General features: G+C 50.0%; 3 protein-coding genes across 4 annotated transcripts in view; 1 reads left to right on the top strand and 2 right to left on the bottom strand.

Annotated features, from left to right (window-relative positions):
• Positions 1-19,989, bottom strand: part of LOC134562421 (olfactory receptor 14A16-like) — a 391,199-nt gene that overhangs the window by 161,216 nt on the left and 209,994 nt on the right. The window lies entirely within an intron of this gene.
• LOC134562442 (olfactory receptor 14A16-like) overlaps positions 1-19,989 on the top strand; it is a 114,544-nt gene that overhangs the window by 18,002 nt on the left and 76,553 nt on the right. The gene's annotated exons all lie outside the window — the stretch shown is intronic.
• LOC134562354 (olfactory receptor 14A16-like) lies at positions 3,325-6,700 on the bottom strand. The gene is made up of 2 exons (XM_063419730.1): positions 6,581-6,700; positions 3,325-4,863 (listed from the first exon to the last, which is right to left on the bottom strand). The coding sequence occupies exons 1-2, from the start codon at positions 6,587-6,589 to the stop codon at positions 3,922-3,924; spliced, it is 951 nt and encodes a 316-aa protein (XP_063275800.1). The 5' UTR covers positions 6,590-6,700; the 3' UTR covers positions 3,325-3,921.

Genomic DNA, 19,989 nt, shown 5'->3' with positions numbered 1-19,989 from the left:
CAGACAAAAGATATTTTCCTTTGAATGAGAAAATCCTAAAAGTGGACAAAGAGCTCAACTCATCTGAATTGTACTGCCTCAAAAATTCCCCCACCATATTTGGCAATCACCTTGCCAAGGATCTCATGTCTCGGGAAACCCCACCTGGGAAAGGAAGATTGCTACAAGACCTAGATGACATCCTGATTGCCACTGAAACAGAAGATACTTGCATGGCTTGGACAGTGAGTCTCTTGAATGTTTTAGGGCTCCAAGGGTACCAAGTGTCCAAGAAGAAAGCCCAGATACTGCAGAGAGAAGTCATTTACTTGGGCTGTGAGATTAGTGCCAGGCAAAGGACCTTAGGATGGGCCTGGAAGGAGGCTACATGCCAAACACCAAAGGCACAGAGTGTAAAGGAGCTGAGAACTTCTCTGGGAATGACCGGGTCGTGTCACCTCTGGATCTGTAATTATGGACTGCTTGTTCAGCCCCTGTATGCACTGATCAACACCGAGCAGAAGCATCTCCAATGGGATAAACCAGCTCCACAGGCCTTGGAACTACTGAAAAAGGCCCTAATGTCAGCTCCAGCCCTGGGGCTCCCTGACGTGAGTGACCCTTTCTTTTTGTTTTCTCATGAGAAACAGGGGATCACCCCAGGAATATCAGCACAAGATCTGGGACCACACCGTGGGGCAGTGCCTACATTTCTGAGCAATTGGATGCAGCTGCAGAAGGATGGCCAGGGTGCTTGGGTGCGGTAGCAGCCGTGGTGCTGAACATCCAAGAGGCAGGGAAATTCACCTTGGGACACAAAATGACTGTGCTGGTGTCCCATACAGGGTCTGCAGTATTAAAAGTGAAGGGCGGGCATTGGCTTCCTCCACAGGGATTCCTGAGGTCTCAAGCCATCATGGTAGAACAGGATGATGTGGAGATTGTGGTCACTAACATTGTCAGTGCAGCTTCTTTCCTCAGTGGAAACACAGGGGAACAGGACACCAGGACTGCTTGGAAACCATTGAAGGAACGTGCTCAAGCTGCCTGGATCTAAAAGATGCTCCAAAAGAACTCCTGAGATTATGAAAGGCAGTACAGCTCCCAAGGAAAATAGCAACCATGCACATCAGAGCACATCAACAAGCAAACTCAGAATTAGAAAAAGAAAAGAGGTGATGGAGAGAGAAGCAAAAGAAGTACCAATAAAGAGAGGTAAAAATGGAAGGAGCTTTAATTCTGGATGGAAAAATTTCTCTTGAGGTTAAGCCAAGTTATGACAAAGAGGATGTAAAACTAATCACAGATCTGAAGGGGACATAAAATAAAGAAGGCTGGGCCTTCACTCCAGAAGGAAAGGCAATCATACCCAGCCATCTGATATGGTCTATAGGAAAGGAGGAGCATAAGAAGAGGCTTTGGGGAACAGAGGCCCTGCATAAGCACTTGGCTCGGGGCATCATAGCTAGAAAGTGACACACTACAGTAAGGCAAGTAACCCAACAGTGGGATCTCTGCCTTCAGACTAATCCCAAAAACACTCCAAAGCCAGAAATGGGTCAGACTGGGAGAGGGAATGGACCTGGCCAACAATGGCATATTGATTTTTCACAACTCCCAAGAAAATGGGGATTCATTATTTATTGGTATTGACTGACACCTTCTCAGGATGGCCTGACGCTTTTCCTACTAGAACTGCTGGGGCTCGAGAGGTGGTCAAGGTATTGATCAAAGAAATTGTACCACGATTTGGGGTTCCGGCCGTCATCTCCTCAGATAGAAGAGCCCATTTTATTTCAAAGGTTGTACAACAGATTAGCAATACTCTGGGTATAGATTGGCAATGACACACCCCATAGAGTCCCCAGTCAAGTGAACAAGTGGCAAAGATGAAGCACCTGATCCAGCAGCAAATGGTGAAATGAGGACAGGAGGCCAACCTGCCTTGGCCTCAGTCTCTCCCTTTGGCTCTCTTACACACATGAACTAAGCCAAGGGCAAAGGAAGGACTGAGTCCCTTTGGGATCCTCTGTGGGCGACCCTGTGAGGTGCAGAAGGGAACATCATCACAAGCAGAGGAAGAAGCTATAACAGAATATATACTAGCCCTAGGAAAACAACTCAACAATATTAAAAAACATGTCTTGAGAACCTGGTGTAGGGGACTGGATAGAGCAGTACACGATGTGCAACCTGGAGATTATGTCTGTGTAAAGTCTCTTGTAGGAAAGACTTTGGAAGCACAGTGGGAAAGACCATTCCCAGTGCTCCTCACCTCCTTCAGTGCAGTCAAGATCAAAGAGCAAGCTGCATGGAACTCTTGTAAATCTCTGAGGCAGGTGTTAAAAATTACAATACGCCCTTACACAGAGACTCTAAGGAGAGTCTTTGGAAAAATGAAAAAAGACACATCTCACCACTGGTGAGATGTATATTTTGGGTGGTTTCGTACTGCAACAGGGTTTGAAAACTGATTGTGTTCTGTGTGTGATTGTGTGAATATTAGTTTTATTATGCTAGTATGTTTAAGGGTTTTTTTTGTTTTGATTATGACTTTTTAGAATTTAAAGCTGTGAAGAAGGATGGCCACAATGCTCTCTTGTAATTTTTATTCAACTAGTTAAAGATAGTCATAGAGAATATGATAAGTACCTTAGGAAGCAAAAGAATTTGCATCACTTAGAAGAAAATGGGGTAATTACTATAGGAAACATATATGCATATGAAAATTCAGAATTTTAGAAGCATATAATGTGCTTAAACAGGTGAAGGGGAGAAAAGAAATATATAGCTTATTTAGCAGTTTTGTAAAAGTAGAGAAACAACTTGTACCACAACACGTAATGACTATAACTTGTTAGGTAGAAACAATTAACAGAACACATAGGAATTTAGTTGCTAGGTGATGGCCATAGAGATAAGATGTATATTGTTAAAACTCAGTAAAGCAGGACTTAGGTATTGTGAAGACCCAATAAAGCAGAATGAATTGATAAGGAAACTAACAAGAACTAGGCTCCTGGTTTTGGCCAGAACAAACTGACCAGGAAATTAGCCAAGCCTTCACGGCATCCCAAAGCCCATCCTGTCAGTCCTGCAGAGCCTCTGAAGCCCTTCCTCATTGCCCAGAGCAGGGAGCCCCACAGGCAGACACAGCAGGGCAGATGTGCCCCCCTGGCCTGTGGTGCCTCCGGCAAGGGAGCAGCAGGAGGCCATGCAGGAGCCTGCAGACAATTCCTGAAGCACTTGGAGGATGATCCTGCTCCCCAAGGGACGTTCCCATGGTGTGATGCTGTTTGCCCCCAGCCTGCCCCCAGCCAGCCTGGGGCTGCTGACGGGGCTTTTCTGTGCTGAGCCTTGGCCTGGCCGTGTTGTGGAGAGAGCCTGGGCAAGGAGCCTGCAGCCCCCAGGCCCTGGCCTGAGGCGTCAGCGCTGCCCCAGCAGTGCCCATGGCCTGTCCCTGCTGCAGCCCCGGCACTGCCACCCCCAGCCCTGTGCCCGGCCCCGAGAGCACTCAGGCCCTACAGCAACAGCAGGGCCAGGAGGGCAGCGGGGCAGGGCCACGGCAGCAGCACTGGCAACACCAAGTGCTGCTGCTGCTGGGCACAGCTGCTGTGCCAGCACTGATCTGCCCCAGCTCTGCACACAGACATTGCTGCTGCAGCCACAGAGAAGGGAACAAAAGGGAGATCTCTGGTGAAAACGCTTCTGGGAGATCTTTTTGCTCATTTAAAAGCCACCAAGAGCACAGCTCGTCATTTACACAGTCTAGAACCAGAGAAAATGCGGAGGAGAGCAACACAAGAAATGGCAGAAACAATGGCCTTGCTTTGTGAACATCACTTAAAAATAAAACAAAGAAACACTACCCGTCAACCAAACCAAGAAGATGTATCAAAGGTGACTTTTATTACAAATGATTTGCAAAAATAGCACAGTAGTTTAGTGTTTGTGAAATTGTCCAGTGATCAGTGTGCACACTGCAGCCTTGAGCTCCTGGTTCCTCAGGCTGTAGATGAGGGGGTTCAGGGTTGGAGGCACCACCGAGTACAGAACTGACACTGCCAGATCCAGGGATGGAGAGGAGATGGAAGGGGGCTTCAGGTAGGCAAAAATGCCAGTGCTGAGGAACAGGGAGACCACGGCCAGGTGAGGGAGGCAGGTGGAAAAGGCTTTGTGCCGTCCCTGCTCAGAGGGGATCCTCAGCACAGCCCTGAAGATCTGCACATAGGAGAAAACAATGAACACAAAACAACCCAGACACAAACAGATGGAAAATGAAATAAAGCCAAGTTCCCTGAGGTAGGATTTGGAGCAGGAGAGCTTGAGGATCTGTGGGATTTCACAGAAGAACTGGCCCAGGGCATTGCCATGGCACAGGGGCAGGGAAAATGTATTGGCTGTGTGCAGCAGTGAATAGAGAAAGGCACTGGCCCAGGCAGCTGCTGCCATGTGGGCACAAGCTCTGCTGCCCAGGAGGGTCCCGTAGTGCAGGGGTTTGCAGATGGACACGTAGCGGTCGTAGCACATGATGGTCAGGAGGGAAAGCTCTGCTGAGATGAAAAACAAAACCAGAAACACCTGTGCAGCACATCCTTCATAGGAGATGTTCCTGGTGTCCCAGAGGGAATTGTGCATGGCTTTGGGGACAGTGGTGAGGATGGAGCCCAGGTCGCTGAGGGCCAGGTTGAGCAGCAAGAAGAACATGGGGCTGTGCAGGAGGTGGCCGCAGGCTACGGCGCTGATGATGAGGCCGTTGGCCAGGAGGGCAGCCAGGGAGATGGCCAGGAAGAGGCAGAAGTGCAGGAGCTGCAGCTGCCGCGTGTGTGCCAATGGCAGCAGGAGGAAGTGGCTGATGGAGCTGCTGTTGGACATTTCTTCACTCTGGCCATGGGGAGATGTTCATGGAAAAAAGGGCAGTAAAAGGTTAGGTGAATTTTCTTTCAGCAAAATCAAAGCCTTTTCCCATACACCCTTCTCCTGTAACACACTGGCACCTTTTGATTTTCTAGGAGATTTTCCTTCAGCTCCAAGTGAGGAGCCGTGGTTGGTGCTGGCTTAGTGGGACTTAAGATTCAGGGCACCTACACACAGGGGTTTTATAAATCAGCTTTGCTGTGCCCAAGTGAGCGGGAGACAGGGACCTGTCCTCATGTTCCACTTTGAAACACTGTTAACACAGAAGGCCCTGTCACCATCTGCACTCCCACTGCCAGAGAACAGGAATGGTAAAGTCTGTTTAAATGTTCCAGAGATTTTACAGCTTTTCTTCATCTCCCTTGTGACTGTTTTTGGATGTCAGAAACTCTCAGCATTTCTGCTGCCTTCAGGGAGAACAGAGCAAGGTCCGTGAGGCACGGTGGTGACTGAACAGTGAGGGGACAAGGTCTGTCACCCGGTCCTATTCCAGGATTCTCTGGGTTTCACCTTTTCCAGATACAGGATGATCACCCTCCCATGTTTCCTTTAAAAACCATCCTGACACTGCTGAGAACAGATGGATCCACCCCAGTCCACCAAATGTCCATCCTCTTCTCAAGGGCTCAGCCCCACATTTGTACCCAAGGACACGCGGGGCTCATTCCCCCAACCCAACAGCGTTTTCTCCATCACAGAACTTCTGTGTCTCACTGTGGGGCTTTCAGATAACACAAAGATGCTATGGGACAGGTTTACATCCTGGAGGGAAGCTCCCAGCTTGGAAGGGAATCTCAGGGAGACTTCCAAGTGTCCTAATGATGGCATTGGACTGATGGAGATGAAGCTCCTTCCCTGGCTGCACTGACAGCATTGCCCACAGCTGGGCACTGGGGACAGCGTCACCCTGAGCCAGCTGTGCCCCCTCCCAGAGCCCCCCAGTGCCGGGCAGCTGCTCCCAGCCCTGTGCTCTGCAGAGGGAACTGGGCCCGGGGCTGCAGAGCTGCCCCACAGCTCTGCTGCAGCTCTGCCTGCACAGGAGGGGCTTCACACCTTGGACCCCAGCCCTGAGGGCAGAGGCTTGGCTGGGGGACAGGAGGGAGGGGGCTTGTTCAGAGGTAGGGGCTGCCCTGGAGGGGCTCCTATGGAGGGAGATCTCTAAACTCTCCCTGCCACAGCATTTCTGGGTTTTGTTTTCTCTCATTGCCTGATCTTCTCTCTGCTTCCTGGAGATTTTCCTCCTGGAGGTGTTTCCCTGTGTCTGATCTCTCCCTGCCAGCACTCACAGACCCCAGACCTCTGTGCCCTTTCCTTGGCCCTACAGAATCCTGCCTGTTTGCGGGGCACTGGCTGGGGGCAGGTTCTGTTTGGAGCTTGGAGAAAGGACAGGTCAGACTTAGCCTGATGTTGATGCTGGTGCTTTGGGCTGAGGAGATGCAAAAAGCACTTTAGGAAACTCCTGCATAGCACTGGAGGTACAGTTCAGATGCCTTACGGACCTTCAACATGCAGAAGATGTGTTTTATTTATCCCTCCCATTCCAAATGAATAACAAATTAAAAAATAAATAAAAAGACTCAGTAAATTTTATCTTTAAAAAATTATTGTCTTGAAAATATTCCTGGAGAGAGCAAAAGCCCTGAGATCGTCCTCATGCTTACAGCAGAGTCCGAGTTGTACTTACAGAATCCATAGTCAGTGGGATGTTCCAGCTTGAGGAGATCTCTGCAGGAGCTGCAGCTGCACTGTCCTGCAGCCAGAGGATTCCAGTGTCAAGGGCTGGGAATGATTCTCTTCCAGTCACTTCCCAGCATCTTCCCAGCCCTGACTGATTGAAGCTCTCTGTGCCTCTGTGCTGTGCCTGGGGTGGCTGCAGGCAGTGCCCTCAGCCCTGCTGGGCTGGGAGAGGAGCTGCTCCTCAGGAGAAAGGTCTTTTTGAAGCTTTTCTTGGTTGCCAGGTGCTCCCTCTGTGCCAGGAGCCCAACACAGCTCAGCAACAAAGGAACAGCACAAGGACTTTAATGAGTCTCTCAGGGCTTTTGGTGTTGTTTACATCAGACTCAGTCCCTGAGAGAGTGTTCCAAAAACTTCTCAAGAACTCAAAGTTATATTAAAACTCCAAAATTTCTTAAAGTTTTAATGGGTCCCACAGAGAAACATGACTGAGAAAGTGTCCCCATGTTCCAGTTTGAGCAGAACACTGCAGGCAGTGATGACAGGTGGGCACAAACAAGGCAAAGGTGTCTCTGATGCTGAACAAACCTGGATGTATTTCAGGAATGCCAAGGGCCAAGGCCTGAGCCCCAGCCCCTGCCAAGGCAGATCCTGTCCCTCCCTCCTTGCTCAGGGCTCTTCCCGGGCCACTGGGATGTGGGGATGTGCAATGCCAAGGGCAGCACCATGGGGCGGCCCCTGCCAGGCTGCTGAGCAGGGACAAGGAGGCAATGAGGCCCCAGGCCTGCAAGGGTCACTTGTCCCCTGCTGATGCCTCAGGCCCAGGGCCAGCAGCCATGGCCCAAGTGCTGCAGGAGTTGGCTGTGTCAGGGCCTTTCAGCTGCTGCCCATGCCTGTGCCCTGTGCAGCCCAGGCTGTGCTATGGTGTCCATGGCCTGCGCCTCTGTCCCTGCAGGCTGTCGTCATCCCCCGGCTGCCTCACCTGGCTGGGCCCTTCCTTTGCTGGCAGCTCTGCGTCCTGCCTGCCTCTGCCTGGGCACACAGAGCCTTGGGCTGCTCCAGACTCCTGCTGGGGGATGTGTTGCACCACAGCCCTGCCCTAGCAGGGAAATTCCTTTCTCCTTGTGTCCAGTCTGGGCCTCTCCAGCTGCCCTTTGCATTAATTCATTTTTCTGTGGCTGTTTTCTACTATGTGAAAAGGATCCACCATTTCTGAAACCACTCTTTAAACACTCTCGTGGCTCTCCTGCACTGTCCTCAGCCTCCAACCCAAGGAGCATAGAGCTCCGTTGTCCCTAATTAGTTGTCATGGGCATGAGGCCTCCAAACCCCACCTTGGGAGATCTCTAGGCCCTCTCCAAGGTGTTTGCAATTGTGAACATACTTCTCATAGTCCAAGAAAATGACCATAGGACAGGGCCAGCCAGGCCTCTGTCTCCTGGTTTCTTTGTGTGGGAGCAATCTTTTCAATATGGAATTTGGGAGGCCAAATTCTAATTTTGGCCATTGTCCCTGGACAAGAAGGTCGGTTCGTTTACACAGGAGGGAAAGAACAGAGCCCCATTGTTTCAGGGGCAGATGAGAGGTGACAAGGCCAGCCAGAACTTGCAGGGTTTTTTTCTGGGATCTACCCTTGATTATAGGAAATTTTGTAGGAATAATACCAATTTTGGCCATGGGCATCTAAAAAGATGTGTGGTTGTTTTCCATAGCAAGGAAAGCACAGAGCCCCAGGGCTCCAGGAGCTGATGAGAGCCTGCCCTTGACATTCCAAGATCAGCCAGACCTGTCAGATGGCCCCTGGGAGGCCAAGCCAGCCAGACCTGTTCCATGTTCCCTCGGTTCCAGGGGGGCCCACAGTGTCCCAATGGTCCCTTGCTTCCATGTGGCCCTGAGGTGTCACAATGTCCCCTTGGTCACACGGGGCCCTGAAGGCTCTGAATGGTCTCCATGGTTCCATAAGGCCCCACAGAGTCACAGTGGTCTCTGGGTTCCATGGAGCCCCGCTGTGTCACCGTGGCCCCTTGGTTTCATGGGGTCCAGTGGTGCCACAAGGATCCCCTTGGTTCCATGAGGTCCCCACAGTGTCCCTGTGATCTCCACAGCAAGGAAAGAACCCAGCCCCAGGGTGGCAGGGGCAGTCACCAGAGGCCAAGGCCAGCCAGACTTGATGGTACTGGCAGATTTTGCCTGGGAGCAACCCTTGGATATACAGAATTTCAGAGGTGGAATCCAAATTTCAGACATGGACACCTGGAAGAGAAAGACGGTACTTTTCCACAGGAAGGAAAGCATGGAACACTGGTGTTTCAGAGCCAGATGAAAGGCGGCCATCAGAGACCAAGGCCAGCCAGACCTTTCTGTCCTGTTAGCTTCTGTCTGAAAGAAACCCTTGGGTACAAGGAATTTTGAAGGTGGAATGCCAGTTTCAGCCATTTCTGCATAGATAAGAGTGAGGGTTCTTTGCCATAGGAAGGAAAGCCCAGAGCCCAATTGTTTCAAAGGCAGAAGAGGAGAGAGCTGGCTCCTGGGAGGCCAAGCCAGCCAGACCTGTTTGTCCTGGCAACATTTGGTAAAGGAGGAGTCCTTCAATATATGGAAATTGGGAGGAGGAATCTCAATTTTGACCACAGACACTTTGAAAAGGACCATTCCTTCCCTTTGGAAGGAAAGCACTGAGTCCCAGTGTTTGGAAAGCAGGTGAGAGGGACCCCCAGGAGGCCAAGGGCAGCCAGACCTGTCTGTGCTGGCAGCTTTTGTCTGGGAGCTATCCTTGGATATAGGGAATAATCCTTAGGTAAGAGAAATTCTGGAGGCAGATTCCCGATTTTGGCCATGGGCACCAGGTCCAGATGGATGATGTTTTCCCATAAGAAAGAAACCACGTGGTCCCAGTGTCCAAAAGACAGAGGAAAGGTGGGCCCCTGGGTGGCCAAGGCAGCCAGATCTGCCTGTCCTGACAGATTTCATCTGGGAACAATCTTTGCATATCAGGAAATTTGGAGGAGGAATCCCAGTTTTGGCCATGGGCCCTGGAGGAGAGGACAGTTCTCTCCCATAGGAAGGAAAGCCCAGAGCCCCAGTGCTCCAGGGGCAGAGGAGGAGCAGCCCTCAACATGCCAAGGTCAGCCAGACCTGTCAGGTGGTCCCCAGGAGGCCCAGCCAGCCAGAGCTGTTCCATGTTCCCTTGGTTTTGTGGGACCCCACAGGGTCACAATGCTCTCCTTGGTTCCATGAGGCCTTGGAGTGTCACAATGTTCCCTTTTGCTTCTGTAGTGTCACAATGGCCCCTTGGCTCCACGCACCCTCGCTGTGTCACAGTGGCTCCAACGTGACACTACGGGCTCCACAAGGTCACCACGGGCCCTTGGTTCCTTGGGAACCCCGAGTGTCACAATGGTCTCCTTGATTCCATGAGGCACCACAGTGTCACAATGGCCCCTTGGTTCCATGAGGTTCCGCAGTGTCACCGTGGTGTCCTTGGAGCCGCATTGTCACAACTGACCCATGGCTCCATGAGGTTCCGCAGTGTCACTGTGGTCGCTGTCAGAGGCTGGATGAGGTCGATGTCCCGAGACGCCTTGGGATGCTCGGAATGCCCGTGTGGGGCCAGGGCCGGGCCAGGCCTTGGTCTGTGGTGGGATGGAGCCCTGCCCCCAGCATGGCTGAGCTGTCAATCACACAGCAGGGCTGGGGTTAGCCCATCTCTGATTGGCTGAGCTGTCAATCAATCATACATCAGCTGCTGCCTACCCTGACTCTGATTGGACAAGTGACTGGAAGTCCCACCCAAGGGGCGGGCCCATGGAGGCCCAGGGGGTTAAAAGCCGGAGCACGAGGCCAGCCCATGCTCTGATTGCTGCCTTCTCCTGGGGCTCCTCTGTGAGCGACGCTGGAACCCGAGCAGCTGGTACCTGTATGTGTGTCTTTCTACAGATCTGCTGTCTTTGTGCTGTTCTCCATTTCTTCTTCTTCTAATCCAGGTGACCTTTCCTGGAACATTTTTGGGTTAGCCCTTATCATCTTAAGGGTTTAAAGGTTTCTATGTTAAATGAGGCTAATGAAATTAATACTATGATAAGAGTTTTACGTTGAATTGAATGTTGTGTTAAACCCTTTGCCAAAGTTCCTTGATTGTCCATGTTTTGCCAATAAAATTTTGTGTCACTCTGACCTCCTGGCTCAGTTGGTTACAGCGTGGTGCTCATCACAGAGGTTGTGGGTTCAATCCCTGTGTGGGTCATTCACTTTAGAGCTGCACTTGATGATTCTTGTGGGTCCTGTTATGAATGAAGTCCCGTAAACAACAAAATAAAGTTTTAGTAGTAATTTTATATTGAGAGGAATACGAGCACATACAAAATATATTTGGCTGTGGTTAATTAGGTCTGATAAATGTTCTGATAAGGCATAAGCAAAACTGATCAGGGTACGGAGAAGTACCATCTCTCTCCTCATGTACAAAACAAAGTAATCCAAACTAAACTTATGTATTATCTGCTAATACGTGTTCATAACTGTTTCCTCTAGATTTCCTCCTACTTCCAGTTGTTGAAATCTCCATCACAATACTGCACAGCACATGCTCCACTTGTTGCTGGGGGCCTTCTGTTATTTTTTTGGTCTTTTCCAGGTAAAGTCTCCCTCTCTTCCTCACTGTTCTTTGAATAACCTTACAGGTGCCTGCTAAGGGGCCTTTTGCACTGGGATGAGCAAATGCTGCTGCAAGGCTGTTCTCAAGCTGCTTTTGCTGCACATGTGCCTGAGGAATCCTCATTGCTTGAAATCTCAGGTGCTGTGTGGATGAAGGTGGAAGTACTGAGGGAGGAGCAGCTCTGCTGGGGCCGAGTTGTTTTTTTCTTGGTGGGGTGTGGCATTTGTTTTCTACATTACCTTTCCCTGTCAGCTGTGGGCAGAGCTCTGTCAGTGTATGTGACAAGTCTTGCCCGTGGCACTGTGGAGGTGGCCAAAGGGACCTTCCCGGAGCTGTGTGCACAGGAATGCACAGGAGGCCAGAGCTGGGTCGCTGCGTTGTGCTGCCGGGCCGCAGCTGTGGCCGCTGGCCTTGGGGCGTCTCCAGGGAGGGAAGGCTGGGCCTTCCATGGCCGTGGTGTCACAGAGAGCGGAACGCTGGGGCTGCCCTGCTGCTGCGCCGTCGCCGACAGCTCTGTCAGCACCTGCAGTGGACACAAAGGCTGAGGCAAAGGGTGAGAAGTGCAGAAGGGGCTTGGCTGGGAGGGAGGCAGAGGGAGGATGGAGTGCAGGCAGTGGCAGGCTGGGCATCCCTGGGAGCGATGTCCAAAGGCTCCTGGAGCTGCAGCAGCCTTGGGGCTGTGAGCACTCCTTGGGGAGCCTGGTCAGTGGCCAAACCCCCTGTAGGGAAGAAGCTTTTGCTGATCTGCAGCTGCCCAGCCCCAGGCCTTTCCTGGGGTGCTGTCCCTGCTCCCCCGAGGCCCAGGTGGGAGCTGGCCCAGCACCGGGGCTGGGAAGGAGCAGCAGCCCCCGGGCAGGTGTCAGCTGTGTGTGCTGGGCTGTGGCCCAGCCGAGCCAGGGCCCGCAGAGCTGCAGGGAAAGGTGCTGCCCCTGGCTGTGGGACTGGCCGGGGCCATGGGGAAAAAAATCAACTTGCAGCTTCTGCCCCTGTCTTGGTTTGAAAGACAGGTATCTGCTAGGAAGGGGGCAGGACCTCCCTAGAGATGGAGAATTCAAATCCCCTCCCTCCAAATTACTTTAATTTAGAAAATTAAAGGGGCTTTCAGGCAAAGGTATAGGGATAGGAATAACAGTTCTTTACTAGTATATATGACAAAACAACAAACAAACAACAACTACAGCATTAATAATTAACAGAACCAAGAACCTTGAGGGCTTTCTTTCACAAAAGCCTGGGGCAGTTTGATCTTGGTGCCCCTGCAGGACTCCGAGAGGCTGAGCTGAAACAGTGGAAAGTCCCGGGCTGGTGGATGAGATGAGGAGCTCTGTGCTGGCAGCTGGAGCAGCAGGGGTGTCCCGGCAGGGCTGGGCAGTGCAGGGCTACAGAGTAGCAGGAAAACCTCAAAGCTCCAAAGAAAGCTGGAGGGCCAGAGAAAGCAAGCTCAGGATTCCCGGGTACACGAGCAGATGACGATAGATTTCCCAGGACGAGGCAGAGGCAGAGTGATGGCCGTGAACTCTTCCTGCAGCAAGGGGCAGCTTGACTGTCCTCCTCGGCGCTGAGAGCAAGAGTGAGCAACTGCCCCCCAGCTCTTTTTGCCTTTCCCAAAGCTCACGTTATCTCTCCCCTCCGAGGGACACTCCCAGAGGCTCAAAAACAATAGGTGTAGCCTTGTGCTGCCATGTCCTTCAACTACTCCTCTTTGTTCTGACTAAGTACTGTCATTAAGATTTCTTAGAAACTTAGGGGAAAAAATTCTGTAAGTGAAAAAGAGGCAAATCTAACTCCCAACATTATCCACCCCAAATTTCTTTTCCATACCAACCTATTACATTGAATTTAAACCTTTAAAATATATACACATATACACTACCTAAATTATACACATATATACACACAGATATGCGTACAGATACAGTGATGTGGGTAGTTCATCCTAAAACAAGGTCTCCTTGAGATATGCATCGGGTCTCTCCATCCTTTTGCATCACCCACCAGGTGCATCCTGGTCCCTGAGCGAAGACAACCCCACGGATGGGATTGTCTTTCCTGGAGGCAGAATTAATCCAAACAGTTTTTCCCAGCATACCTCTCATGTGTACTACTGGAACCTTATCTCCATCTGTTGTTCTCAGGGGCTCAGATTGGGCAGGGCCTGCTCGGTTGGTGGAACCTCGAGTGTTCACTAACCATGTGGCCTTCGCTAAATTAATCTCCCAGTTCTTGAAAGTCCCCCCACCCAGTGCCTTCAAGGTGGTTTTAAGCAGGCCATTGCACCGTTCAAATTTCCCGGCTGCTGGTGCGTGATAAGGAATATGGTACACCCACTCGATGCCATGTTCCCTAGCCCAGGCTGCTATAAGGCTGTTCTTGAAATGGGTTCCATTGTCTGACTCGATTCTCTCAGGGGTGCCATGTCTCCACAGGACTTGCTTTTCCAGGCCCAGGATGGTGTTCCTGGCAGTAGCGTGAGGCACAGGGTAGGTTTCCAGCCATCCAGTGGTGGCTTCTACCATGGTCAGCACATAGGACTTGCCTTGGCGGGTTTGGGGAAGGGTGATGTGGTCAATTTGCCAGGCTTCCCCATACCTGTATTTGGACCACCGTCCGCCATACCATAGGGGCTTCACTCCCTTGTCCTGCTTGATTGCAGCACATGTCTCACAGTCATGGATAACCTGAGAAATGCTATCCATGGTTAGATCCACCCCTCGGTCTCGTGCCCACTTAGAGGTGGCATCTCTGCCCTGATGACCTGAGGCGTCGTGGGCCCATCAAGCTAGGAACAACTCTCGCTTGTGTTGCCAATCTAGGTCTATCTTTGACACTTCTATCTTGGAGGCTTGATCTACTTGCTCGTTGTTTCGGTGCTCCTCATTAGCCCGACTCTTGGGGACATGGGCATTGACATGGCGGACTTTTACATGTATCTTGACTACCCGAGCAGCAATGTCTTTCCATTCATCAGCAGCTCAGATTGGTTTTCCCCCACGCTGCCAGTTGGCCTTTTTCCACCTTTCCAGCCAACCCCACAGAGCATTGGCCACCATCCATGAATCAGTGTAGAGGTAGAGCTTTGGCCACTTCTCTCTTTCAGCAATGTCCAGGGCCAATTGAACAGCCTTGAGTTCTGCAAGTTGACTTGATCCACCTTCTCCTTCAGTGGCTTGTGCAACCTGTCGTGTGGGGCTCCATACGGCTGCTTTCCACTTGCGGTTCATCCCTACAATGCAACAGGAACCATCAGTGAAAAGAGCACAGCGTGCTTCTTCTGCTGGCAGCTGATTATACGGCGGAGCTTCTTTGGCACGTGTCACTTGCTCTTGTTCGTCTTCATCTGTGAGATCAAAGTTTTCACTTTCTGGCCAGTTTGTGATTATCTCCAAAATCCCAGGGCTATTTGGGTTTCCGATACGGGCGCGCTGAGTGATGAGGGCAGTCCATTTGCTCCATGTGGCATCGGTGGCATGGTGGGTAGAGGGAACCTTTCCTTTGAACATCCACCCCAGCACAGGTAGTCGGGGTGCCAGGAGGAGTTGGGCTTCTGTGCCAATCACTTCTGAGGCAGCCTGGACTCCTTCATAGGCAGCCAAGATTTCTCTCTCTGTTGGGGTGTAGTTGGCTTCAGACCCTCTGTAGCTCCGACTCCAGAATCCCAGTGGTTGACCCCGAGTCTCACCAGGCACCTTCTGCCAAAGGCTCCAGGACAGGCCATGGCTCCCAGCTGCAGAGTAGAGCACCTCTTCACCTCTGGTCCTATCCTGACTGGGCCAAGGGCTACCGCATGAACGATCTCCTGCTTGATCTGGGCAAACGCTTGCTGCTGTTCAGGGACCCAGTAGAAATCATTCTTCTTGTGGGTAACCCGGTAGAGAGGGCTCACAATCTGGCTGTACTCGGGAATGTGCATTCTCCAAAAGCCTATGGCGCCTAGTTAAAGCTTGCGTTTCCTTCTTGCTGGTCGGTGGAGACATCGCAGTGATCTTATTGATGACCTCAGTGGGAATCTGACGCCGCCCATCTTCCCACTTTACTCCCAGGAACTGGATCTCTTGAGCAGGTCCCTTGACTTTGCTCTTTTTGATGGCAAAAACAGCTTCCAGGAGAATCTGGATGATCTTCTCTCCTTTCTCGAATACTTCCCTTGCTGTGTTTCCCCACACAATGATGTCATCAATGTATTGTAAATGTTCTGGAGCCTCACCCTTTTCTAGCGTAGTCTGGATCAGTCCATGACAGATGGTGGGACTGTGCTTCCACCCCTGGGGCAATCGGTTCCAGGTGTACTGCACGCCCCTCCAGGTGAAAGCAAACTGAGGCCTGCATTCTGCAGCCAGAGGGATGGAGAAAAACGCATCAGCGATGTCGATTGTAGCGTACCACTTTGCTGCCTTGGACTCCAGCTCGTACTGGAGTTCCAGCATGTCCGGCACAGCGGCGCTCAGTGGTGGAGTCACTTCGTTCAAAGCACGGTAATCCACGGTCAATCTCCATTCTCCTTCAGATTTACGCACAGGCCAGATGGGACTGTTGAAGGGTGAGTGGGTTTTGCTGACCACCCCTTGGCTCTCCAGCTCTCGGATCATCTTGTGGATGGGGATCACAGCATCTCGATTTGTTCGATACTGCCGGCGATGCACTGTCGAGGTGGCAACAGGTACTCGTTGCTCTTCTACCTTCAGGAGTCCTACTGCAGATGGGTTCTCTGATAATCCAGGCAAGGTGTTCAATTTCTTAATGCCCTCTGCCTCCACAGCAGCTATTCCAAAAGCCCATCTGAACCCCTTAGGGTCTTTGTAATAGCCATTCCTGAGATAGTCCATGCCCAGAATACACGGAGCCTTTGGGCCAGTCACAACTGGATGTTCCTGCCACTCCTTCCCAGTCAGGCTCACCTTGGCTTCCAACAGGGTCAGTTCTTGTGATCCCCCTGTCACCCCGGCAATAGAAATAGGTTCTGTTCCCACATGTTCTGATGGCATTAGGGTACACTGAGAACCGGTGTCAACCAAAGCTTTATATTTCTGTGGCTCTGATGTGCCAGGCCATAGAACCCACACAGTCCAAAAGACTCGGTTTTCCCGTGCCTCTTCCTGGCTAGAGGCAGGGCCCCTCTAAGCCTGGTTATCCTTCTCTCCTGAGACATATGTCTTGGAAGTTCCTTCAAGGGGATTGGACAAGTCATCATCATCATTATGCCTGACAGTTCGAGTACGGGCAACTGGAGCTGCTTCCCTTTTCCTACCTTCCTTCAATTCACGCACCCGTTGTGCCAGAGCAGCAGTAGGCTTCCCATCCCATCTCCTCATGTTTTCTCCAGACTCACGTAGGAAGAACCACAACTCAGCTCGTGGGGTGTACCTTCTCTCCCCAACAGAGGAACGTCTGCGTTGGATACTAGGGCCTCTAATTTGTACAGCTGAGATTTGGAGGAGGTCCTCCTTAATCTCTTCCCTGAGTTTCTTACGACTTTCCTCTATTTTATCTTCTAATTTCTGCAGTCGTGTTTCCACAGCTGCAATTCTGGCATGAGTTGGGCCATGTACAGCATCTGCATATGCCCGAAGCTTCTTTGCCATATCGAGCACAGTCTCATATACCTCATCCCGCTTCATTATTGCTAGAGCAGAAGCGTATTCAGGTGGCCCAAGGCGCACAAGTTTCCTCCACATTACAGGTGTGCACGGTACTAAGTCCGGATTCCTAGTTGTTATATCATCTGAAAAAATGATCTCTACCACTGCCATCTCCCTCAGGCGTTGGATCCCCTGTTCTATGGTCTTCCACCGTGTCTGCTGAATATAGAGGTCATCTGCACACAGGTATCTTTGTGCTACGCTGTCCAGGACCCGTTCCCAGAGGCTGTGAGGGCTAGCCCTCCTCCTCATGCCTTGGTCCATGACAGGATCATGTGACAGGGATCCCAAATGCCTCACTTCAGTGCCATCCAGAATGGTAGCCTCCCCTGCCGCATCCCAAAGGCGGACTAGCCAACTAATTATAGACTCATCGGGCTGTTGCCTATAATCCTTCCTTAGGCCTCGAAGGTCCTTCAGGGAGAAGGAATCAATATTGGCTCCGGAATCTATGCCACTTGCTGTGGTCTCTGATTTTGGTGATGGTCCTTCTCTTGGATCATCATCATCCTCCACCCTTCGGTCAGTCTTGCTTTTACACTTTCCACCTTTTGTATTTGCAGCAACAGCCACTGGTTGGGGCTTACTGTCTGGTTTAACTACTGGCCTGGAGCCTGGGATGTTTTCTGCAGCCTGAGTGACTGGGACACTAACTAATTTATCTCCCTGTTCCCTTTCCTTTATCTGCTGCCCCACAGTATCTAGCAGGGTGCGATAAGCATGTGCCAGGGCCCAGCTCACTGCAATGATCCTTTCCTCCTTAGTGTTACCATGGCACCTCTCTTTCAGATACTTTACCACCTCAGCTGGGTTCTGAATTTGTTCAGATGGGAAGTCCCAGACTACAGGATCAGAAAACTCCTTTAAAATTTGGCCCATATCCTCCCATTTCCCACGCCACTCAGAATTCTTCACCCTTGGTTTCACTCCTAAATCAGGAGTCTCACCAGCCCCTCTAGAAATCTCAGCCTTCATCTTATATAAACTGCAGACAGTATAAAGAAAGCTTACTAAATTGAATGCCAGAAAGATGGTGTCCTTGGCAGTCAGGGATAACCAAACATTTTCTAATAGAGATGTAAACAATTCGGAGGAGAAGAAGGAGAGCAAAGGCTGAAAAGCCTCCTCCCCTGCTTCTCCCCTAACAAACTGAGCACACAACCATAACCATGAACCATCCATTCCTGGAAACGATAGCAACATTTTTATGAACCTCTTACAAATCAACACAACCAAGCCCAGCCCGATAAATATTCTGGTTAGTGCCCCACGGTTACAAAAGCTATGCATCAAGGACAATATCGGGGCTATTGCTGGATAAGAGAATAAACCTAATGACCAAAAAGGTATTAAAACTTCAAAGAACCCTAATGACCAGAAATAAAGGCAGGCTTTCACTCCAAATGACATTATACCTTCAAAAAGAGACATACCAATATGCCCACAAAACAACACAAACCAAAATATTATTAGAATGAAGTTTTTTCCACTTTGTATGATCACCCCCCGTACGGGCCACCAAATTTGTTTGTCCTAGTTTAGGACAAAATTCCACAACTCCCTCCCCCACCACCGGGTTCGGGAGGAATTTCCTCAGAGGAGAAGGTGGAAAAAACTTGTTTATTGAGAAACAATGAAAAAAAACACTCCCCAACACAAGGAAAACAGTCCGAGATGACAAGAAATGTTTTCACCAGTCCAAGAGAGGGTGAGCAGTCTCTGCTGGGGAGGGTGCCAAAGCTTCTTTCACGTGCAGACTCCGGGGGGTGTTCCCTTGACGTTCCCGAATCAGGGCCCGAAGCAGGTCCGATGTCTTCAAGGAAGGGAGGAAGGAAAGAAGGGGAAACACAAAAGCAGAAAAAGATGGCAAAAAAAAACAAGCAAAAAGCAGAAAGCAAAGAGCAAAGCCAGCAAAAGCAGCCTAAAGCTAGCAGCAAGCCCGAAGCAAGCAGCCGGGGGAGGGGCTCAGCCACAGACAAAACAAACTGGGCACACGGGAACAGGGGAAAAAAAAATAAAAAAAAAAAAAACAAAAACAAAAAAAAGAAAACCAACCACGATTTGGGATACAAAGCATGAAAATGTCCTGTCATTCCAGGACAGACAGTTATCAAAGTCTTTTGTCCATTTTTCTTAATTTTCTCTAAAATCCTAATTAAATCTTGATGAAGCAACAATTGCTTTGTTAAACTGAGGTTCATCCCAATTGGAGTCAGCCATAGCTTGTGGACTAGTGTGTAATTAGATTGTACAAGCTGATAAGACGTAACTGGAGCTGAATAGGAAAAATCACAGGCTGTGATTTTGTTAAACACAAAAATTTTAATGGTTCTTAGTTTCTAATATAACATTTTCTATGGCTACTACATCACAAGCAGTCCTAGAGCATGCACATCCATTGCCTATATACACAAGAACTGTTTCAGAAGTCTCATTAGGACGTATTTCAAAGTGACAGATATTCTGTTCTGTATCTAAACAGATGTCTCGAGCTACAATTTCATTACTTTCACACATAAACCCTTGTTGTTCTTGGACAATCAGGACTCTAAGTTAACAGTTTGCCATTTTTCACTGACTTGGCAGGCCCACTCCCTGTGCTCAAGAAGACAGAGAGTAGCTCCATCGTGGTTCAGTCCTAATGCAATGATGGGGAATATTGAATACATTGAAGCATTGCTGATAGTTAACACAAAAGCTGTAGCTGTATTTGTTACTGAGTTGTAAGTGAAATTCATTAAGTTCCACCAGGATTGGAAATCTCTTCCAAAATCATTGGCATTATCCCAACTTATTTTCCAAATTTCAGTAGGAAAAATGCCTTCTTCATCTTCTCTTAAAATCGAGACAGCCACTTACTGCATCCACAATTGAGCCTGGACACAGCTGAGAGCCAGAGAGACATTGTTTTGAGTAACACCAAATGCATCAATTATCAGTTTGTGGTCATTCACATTTATCTTTTCCCAGTTTGGTAATATGTTTGATAATAGCCACTGAGTCGACCCCAAGGCCAATAAAGATGACTGTAAAGGGTGCTGTAATTTGGTCAGATCTCTGGCTGAGGCAGCCAATTTGTTCATTAGTACCTCTGATTCCCAATCCTGTTCCCACAGCACTGGTAATGTC

This window comes from Prinia subflava, chromosome 27 (genome assembly GCF_021018805.1).
Source record: "Prinia subflava isolate CZ2003 ecotype Zambia chromosome 27, Cam_Psub_1.2, whole genome shotgun sequence".
Classification (NCBI taxonomy): Eukaryota; Metazoa; Chordata; class Aves; order Passeriformes; family Cisticolidae; genus Prinia; species Prinia subflava.
This window is presented reverse-complemented; position numbering and strand designations above follow the sequence as displayed.